The sequence below is a fragment of the Gavialis gangeticus genome, unplaced genomic scaffold (assembly GCF_001723915.1).
Source record: "Gavialis gangeticus isolate Ggan-Ray unplaced genomic scaffold, GavGan_comp1, whole genome shotgun sequence".
Classification (NCBI taxonomy): Eukaryota; Metazoa; Chordata; order Crocodylia; family Gavialidae; genus Gavialis; species Gavialis gangeticus.
The window spans coordinates 21716125-21723986 of record NW_017728996.1 but is presented as its reverse complement, the minus strand read 5'-3'; the positions used below and the strand labels follow the sequence as shown (position 1 = coordinate 21723986).

Genomic DNA, 7862 nt, shown 5'->3' with positions numbered 1-7862 from the left:
TGGGGGGGGGGGCAGGCCTGGGGTGGGCAGTGGTGGTGCTGGGAGGGGGATATGGGGGAGGGCTTCAGCCACCCCAGAATTTCTCTGCAAACTCCCAGTAGCTCCCCCTCCCAGTGCTGCCGCCACCTGCCCCAAGTGCATTGTGGCCCTCCCTCCCCCCTGGGAAGAGCCTGGTGCAGCTGCTGGCCCCAGCCTGCAGCTGTAGCCTGCCCCACCCTGCCCCATGCAGGTCCAGGGGCACACGCTCCCCTGCCATGCTGTCCCGGAGTGCATGCAGCAGCAGGAGCTGTTCCCCCTTCCCATGCCCCCCAGACAAACCATGGCTGGGCAGTGCCTACCCCAGCCCCACTCCCTCTCTTACCACTGGGGGCATTGATCTGCAGCCCCCCACCATGCCCCTTCACTCCCCCTCCCCTTCCACCACAGTAGACTTACCAGCTACACGCAGCTGTATCAGAAATCGGATCAGTTTTGGCCAATTATGCCTCTGCAAAAATTGGCTATCGGTATCGGCTCCCAAAATCTATCAGTGCAGCCCTGTATTTTACTTGGCTAATCCTCAGCCAGTGTAAATCACTGTAGACCTACTGAATACAATGGAGTTGCACCAGCTGAAGAGTGGGTACTGTGCATTTAGATCACACATGCTGTGGGGCAATGCTTTGCTTCATTAGTCCTAACTGAGAATTCAATAAACTTTGAGTTGGTAAAAACTGATAAACTATGTAATAAAATCAACACAAAACAGGAACTTGATTGCAGCAATTTTTTCCAAACACCCGATGAAGTCTCTGATGAGGCTTGGGAAGGCCTGAGAGCTAAATGGAAGGTACCACACTTTGCTGATTTTCATCCTCTAAATGTCATCTTAAAAAAAAAAAAAAGAAAAGGAACAAGAAGAAACCATGATTACGACTTTATTCTTGAGTGTCAGTTTGTGTTGGGAGATGGGTGTGTCTTTACCTCCTTTTGATTTCCCGCTTCCCACCCCCAGTAGTGACATTCTGGCACGATTATCTGTGGTTTTTATTCTGAGTTGATTAAATCATTTATTTATTAGTTTATAAATGCTGCCACCTAGTGAGGTAAGTCTGGACCTTTTCAGGACTGCAGTTTGTAGTCTGCTAGAGGTAGTAAACAACATTTTGTGGATCCCTGTAAGAAGATGCTGCACAGTCATGCTTTCCTAAACACCGCTGGTCTGAAAGACACAGTCATCAAATATGGAGTCCTGTCCCTGGCCCGTTCCAGGCTTGGGGACCCACAGACTGCAGGCTGAAAAACTGAGAGCAATATATAGTAAAACAAATTTGCACACTGTAAGAGGGAAGTCCTCAGGGATCGGGCCCAGAATTTGTGAAGTAGAAGTTATACCTCATTTTTATTCAGTCTCTAGCTGGTGACTTCTTAGCACGTTTGTTTTTCAGCAGCTGGGCCCAGGGTGCTGCTGCAAATGGATGAAAGAACTAAGAGCCAGATTCTTTAAAGGGATTTAGGTGTCAGCTCCCATTGAAATCAATGGGAATTAGGCTCCTCCATACCTGTTAAAAAATCTGGCCTCAAGTTCTTTGTTAGGCTAGGCTGCTCTCCTTGGTTGGGTATTTGTGGAGCGGTGTAAAATAGATTGCCCTGTAAAATGGTCTGACACCTCCCTTCTCAACAAGAAATGTACAGTCATTTTCTCTCTGGACTTATTCGTGCTTCTCCTTTTGTATTTTTACTTATAGAGCAGCTGTAGGCAGCTTTCCTCCTTTAATTTTAGTGCCTCTGAATTAAATGATTTCTTCCTTACACATACTCAAGTTCAGCTTTGTTGAAACGTTTTTCTATGAAGAAACCATCCTGTCAGAATCTGTCCAGTTAGGAGGGGGAGGAGGGAAGGGGAGTACCATGCTCTTGATCAAGTTCCTTGGCTTGAGTAAACCCCTCTAGATGCAAGCACATGTTTTTGCGATGTGCTATATTCCCAACCCTGCAATGAGCCCCACTGGGGCTCAGTGCAGGCACTGGGCTCTGCCCACGTGCTTCTCCCTGTAAGATTGCAGACTCTCAAGTCATTATTTGGGCCTCAAACTAAAAAAGAAATATGACCTGTAAAATCCTGAGATCTTCTGAGATACCAGGCCTATTTTTAGCCTTAATCATTGAGTTTATTATTGTCTGTCTGTTTTTTCTGTAGTTGAACAACATGCAGACTCCTTAGTCTCTTTCTGCTTTGTACTTTAGGTAGAGCAAGTCAGCCAGTTGGCAGTGTTTGCAGAGGCAGCGCTAGACTACCATAAACAATCCACGGAAATTCTGGAGGAACTGCAAAGCAAGCTGCAAAACCGGTAAGAAGAAACCGGATCAAAGCATTTTAAACAATGTTTGTAGCTTATTTTCGAGCATGCAGAAAGATGTTGAAGCAACAAAGCCTCCACCACCATCTCACAGATGCCTATCCTTTTTCTATATCTCTGCACCTTCAGTGGGTTTCAGTACTTCAAACATTTGCCATCTGGTGACTTCTTGATGCTGTGTAGGTCTTTGAAAGACCTGTGGCTGTACAATGAACTCTGCCCACTAAACGTACAGGGGCATCCTTGTCTTCATTCAGAACTCTTCACCCACATTTTCAGGGTTAATTGGGAGGTTCTCTCTCTGCTGGTGGATTTTTGTTCATACAAACTGATATGGCTGTGCATTTTCTCAGCCACATTTTTGAGGTCTTGTATTTAGGCCAAATTTTTAACAAGGTACTGAGGGATTTTTCATAAAATCCTAAGGCATATCAAGAAACTGCCAGTTGGCTGGAAGCACAGTTTTGATGTGCTTGTGTTGATGACTCACCACAGAGACTTTTACATAATACTAATGGAGAAAAATTTATTACTGTTACCACTGGTTATTTAGTTATTTACTAGTTAGAACCAGTGGGGATATGAGCTCTCCAAGTCATCATTCACTATGTTTCTGGACTTGTCATGTGTAATCTGACTTTCAGTTACTCATGAAACTCAGTGGTAGTTGTAGGTGTTCTGCACTTCTGAAAGTCAGACTCTTAATCTTTGTCTCAATCAACATGGCTAAAAAACTGGGTAAAAGTGAAAAGCTGCTGAAAATGAAATGGTAGATTGCAGGCCGGCCCTTCAGATTGAGTAAAAAATCAAAACATAAAAAGCAACCCACCTTGTAGTCGCTAAGGAACAGCTTCATACTGCGTCTAGTCTTCCACAAAGAAATGTCCTAGCACTCTTCCTTTGTGTTCCAGAATAAATGTAGCATCTAGTCAGCCTAAACGTGACTTCAGACCAAAGCCTGTAATAACAACAACTCTGGAAATTGGTGATAATCAGCAGCACAATGGGATTTCATACAGTTCTTCAATAAAATCACCAGGTGAGCCTATGACTGAGAAATCAGCATATTGATGCCTTCGTTCTATGGAGGGATTATAGGCGCAGTGCTTGTATATTCATACAGTTCCAGTGCTGAGCCCATAAGACATTTATTGTTGGTTGCCTATGCAATTTGGGCTCAGTAGCCAAACTTGGGTGATGGCTGGTTGACACCCACGTTTGAAAACGGACTCTGTTTTTATTAACTTTTGTAAAATAGTTCTCACACACAATTTGGGAGTAACACAGGCCAATACACATATAAGCACGTATTCTTTCATTAGCAAATAATGGCTTCTGACTCCACAAAGCCAGCACGTTGTACACACTTAGGGTAAGTCTATGGTGCTCTATATATTTAGGTCTGCACCTGCATTCTAAACATTAAAGCACCTTGGGTCACCTCCTAGCAGTAGTCAACCCACCCCTGGAAGTTTGAGCATCAGGATCGAAGGCTAAGCTTCCCCCACACATCCATCACCCCCAGTATTGTATTTAGCCCTCACCTGAGCTAAGCAAAGTGAAATCCAGGATATCTGCCAAATATCTTTGTCTTTGCTACTTGGAGCTAACACAGCAGGAAAGACAAGTTGTGGTTATTCTTCCTTGAAGATCTCTACTTTGATTTCATGTTCCTGTCCAGCAAAGCACTTCTAGGAATCAGGTTGGCTACTGCTTGTCTCTTCTGTGCTGCACCAGTGCACAACAGGAAGGGAATGTAGACACGGAGGGCAGCTTGTGGTTCAAGGTAGCTAAAGCAACCTTAAGAGTTGGCCCAAAAGAAAGTTGTAGACATGGCGGGAAAGGATTGCCATGCCTGTGGTTTTATAGGTATCACTAGTTCTGGTGCATAGACTTTGACTGAACAGAAAAGAGAAAATTTCAGGTTTTTCTAAAATTCTTTGCGAGGTGCTTTGATAGTAGTCCATTTTAGTCTTGTCACTGTTCACTGTAGAAGCTAATTGCAATAACTGAAATAATTTTATTTCTTACCTAGTCCATATAGGAACGTTTTATGTCCTGCTTTATTCCTGCTGAATTATGAGAAAAGGGAAATAAAACAAAAAAGGCAAATGGGAAAGAGGAAAAAGCTATATCCCTTTTGCCACAACCAGGATAGGTAAGAGCCTGAGAGTACAAAGGAGGCAATGATGCTGAGGTCCCCTCCTCCCCTTGGCTTAAAAGCTAGGAGCTGGCTCGTGTCCTTGAGGCACAGCTACTCTCTGAGCAGCTTTTCTGTCCTCTAGCTTTCTTCGCTCTTTCCAGTTTCTTCTTTCCTCCTGTCTAGTTCTTTCTTACAGACAGCTTGGAGGCAAATAGGGAAAGAGTTAGTTAGAAGTAGAAAACTGAACTGTGAGGCTGTATTTCATACTTCCATCAGAAACAGGCCACAAGGATAGGAGTCTGGTTTATTTATACAAACCTAACTACGAGTTCTTTTGCCTCCTTGCTCTTGGTAGATGAAGTTCCTGTACAGTGTATGGTCAACGAGATGGATAACACTAGTTCTGTATAGCAGAGTAAATGCATGGGGCCAGATCCTTGCCCGAGCTCTCCCGCAGGCTGCAGGAGAATTGCCTTAACCAGGCAGCTAGGGATTCCCCTTGCATAAAGAACATTCCAGTTGTCTAAAGCGGACACGGGCCCCCCTGCAATATTTGCCTAATATCTCAGTGGAAGAGAGTGTGCTTAGAGCTTATTCCTACTACAATGATGATTCCAGGCTGCACAAGTTACATTGAGCATAAGACTACCCACCAGGTGCATTTCATGGAGCTTCAGGTCTTGCAGATTTAGCGGTATTGAGCAAAAAAAAAAAAAGCATGTCTGAGAATTTTCTGTGCTGCAGGTGAGCATTGCTACTTCTCATGGCTTTGATATAGGACTTTTCAGTCCCAAACTAGAGATGTTCTGTTGCTTCTAACCAGACCTACCCACTGTGCTGATGTGCATCTAGGTTAATTATCATCCACAGATCCCATCCTATGCTTTCTTTCAAGGAAGGCTCCAAAGAAAATTAGATAATAATTAGATTAGAAAATTAGATCAGATAGACATCCAAGTTCAAGGATAAACAAAGGCATGTATCCATGGGCTTGCGCTATTCATGGGGATGCTGGGGTTACATATTCTGGAGGGATTGTGCCTCAGAAGCAGCACCCCTTCTCAAATGGCTCAATATGCAGGGGTACGGCTGGGCAATGCACTGTGCTTCTCTTGGTCTCATTCCAGTCTCCTTCTGCTCCTGGGCATCCCGGAGAATTCACTGCGAGAGATCACTGCAGTCCTCATGGGGACGGCAGGAACAGCAACTGCAACTGCAGCTGCAGTGAATGGGGGAAGGAGCTCCCTCTTTATGGATGAGAGCTGGTCACAACCCAAGCAATCCAGGGCAGGGGTACTTGCCTCATTTGTGAGTAAAGCACCACACCCATTTGCAGCAGTATGTGCATCAACCACCTTTCCATGGTGCAGCAAAAATGTGGCACTCTTTATTAACAATTCAGCATAAACTGTCTAGGCCTCTTCCAGTAACCTGTTCAAAGTATATATTCTTCATCATTATGTTTCTGCCTTGGATAGGCAGAGAAAGGAGATGCAGCTGGTATTAATCATCATTAGTGTATAAACTGTAGAGTAAAAATGAGGATAAAATAGTGTATGCATTAAACTGGCTTATAAATCTGAATTGAAGACATCTGAATTCCTGTGAGGAGGAAAAGGCTGGTTTGAAAGTAATGATTAGCTGAAGTCAAAATACACTTTGTTCAATGGGATGGGAAAGAAAATCTGTTCTCGTTCGTTGAAGCTGTTCACAAAATTTTGCATCAACTACCACATTACCACTTAACTGGCTCATGACTTGTAGCTTGGCTCACTCAATACTGCTGTCAGTGAAGGAGAAAATATAGCAACTGTTGGCTACAAAGGACCAATTCACAGGATCATAATGAATTCTAATTTATTGTATGGGATGTGAAGTTACCAATAAAATCATAAATGCAAACTTTGAGTTATGGGGAGTACAGGCCACCTTGACACACACTGACACACACATACACACACAATTGCTACAATAGTAGTGTAGCACCGATGTTGGTTTATACCTATCTGGGATGCTGGAGGCTGCTGTTGATGGCCAGTTTCCTCCAGGGCAATGTCTGGATATCCAGAAGGGGGTCGCCTGCTTGTCCTTCTGTCCTGGTAAGTTGGGTGCTGGATGAGTGGGGCACCACTGAGGGTCACCCTTCATTGCCTTTTATCCCTTTCTGGCAGACTTCTGTGATCCACCAGCATCATGTTGGCTGCCCAGTCCAGAGGTTGCTGTCCCACATGGGTCTTGAGTAGTGTGTGACATCTGTTAGTCACAGTCACTGGGGCTTTTGCCCAATGGTGTAATTTTGGGAGTCTACCCTTGACATCATTGATTCAGTGGCTGTGTCCTTGCAGGTTTTAGGTGGCTTGACTAGCTTAAAATGGCTTGTAGAATTTTATGATTGTAAGTTCCTCTGGTTAGGCTATTGTCAACAGCCAGAGGTTCTTGCTTTGTCATTCAACTACCTATTGACTCATACTCACATTCACTCAAGGGACCAGCCCAATATAGCAAATTTTATCACTTTACAATTACAATTTCAATGCAGTTTTTAACAATGGTCCAGGGTGTAACTTCATTCTACAGGGAGTACATTCCTTAAGGGCTTAAAAGCATAAAATATAACATACAAAATGCCACAGCAAAGATGAGACAGATGAAATATAAAAATGCACTGTGACAAGTATATAAAAATGTAACATGAGGTAGTGAAGATCAAAGGCTCCTGGGGACAGTAAGTGAGTTAGGTTAGTACCCGGACATATTTACAGACTTCAAAGTGGATATTTTAGTTCTTTTGTTTTCTTTAGTGATACTTAGCTCAATCGATATGTAGGTGTAGTTTGTAGGTTTCTCCTACAGAAAGCCACTTCAGCTTTCTGGATTGCTCTGAGCCTTGCCACACCTGTGCAATGAATGGGCTAGGTCTCTGCCAGTACTCAGAAGGAAAAAGAAATGCACAAAGTGGGAGGTGCAGGCAAGAAGGGGCTTCTTGTTACACAACCATGAAAGGAAAAGGAAGAAAAGAGCAGAACCGAGAACAGCATTTTCAAACGTCCTCCGGGCTCTCTGATGACATGCACAGTTATTAGTTCATCTATCATTCTTTTTCTTCTGAAGAAGCACCCTGCATGCTGTTCTTACCTCTCACAGAAAGTGTCATAATGGGTAAAACTATAAGAAAATCTTCTCTTTCTCTCTCTTCCTGCCCAACACTGGAAGTTGAGTGCTACTGTTACTGCTTTCTATGAAGTCAGAGCAGGCCTGAGTGTTGGGGGATGGATGTCGGGGGTGGATCCAGAGGGGGGCAGTGGCATGGTTGCACCCCCTTTTCAAACTAGACTTTGCTGCTGGAGCCTTGTGGGGATTCTGAAAAAGTCTCCAAACTG

The 7862-nt window shown here is 44.0% G+C and overlaps 1 protein-coding gene across 3 annotated transcripts in view; it reads left to right on the top strand.

The window, feature by feature from the left end:
- The window catches only part of SH3GL3 (SH3 domain containing GRB2 like 3, endophilin A3), a 137122-nt gene that overhangs the window by 123561 nt on the left and 5699 nt on the right, over nt 1–7862 (top strand). For 2 of the 3 annotated variants that reach the window (XM_019504120.1, XM_019504122.1), the window contains 2 exons: nt 2227–2330; nt 3251–3378. In XM_019504120.1, coding sequence (XP_019359665.1) covers nt 2227–2330; nt 3251–3378 — 232 coding nt within the window. Of the gene's footprint in view, nt 1–2226; nt 2331–3250; nt 3379–5609; nt 6367–7862 lie in introns of those variants that run through there. The other variant, XM_019504121.1, reaches the window with a different exon arrangement.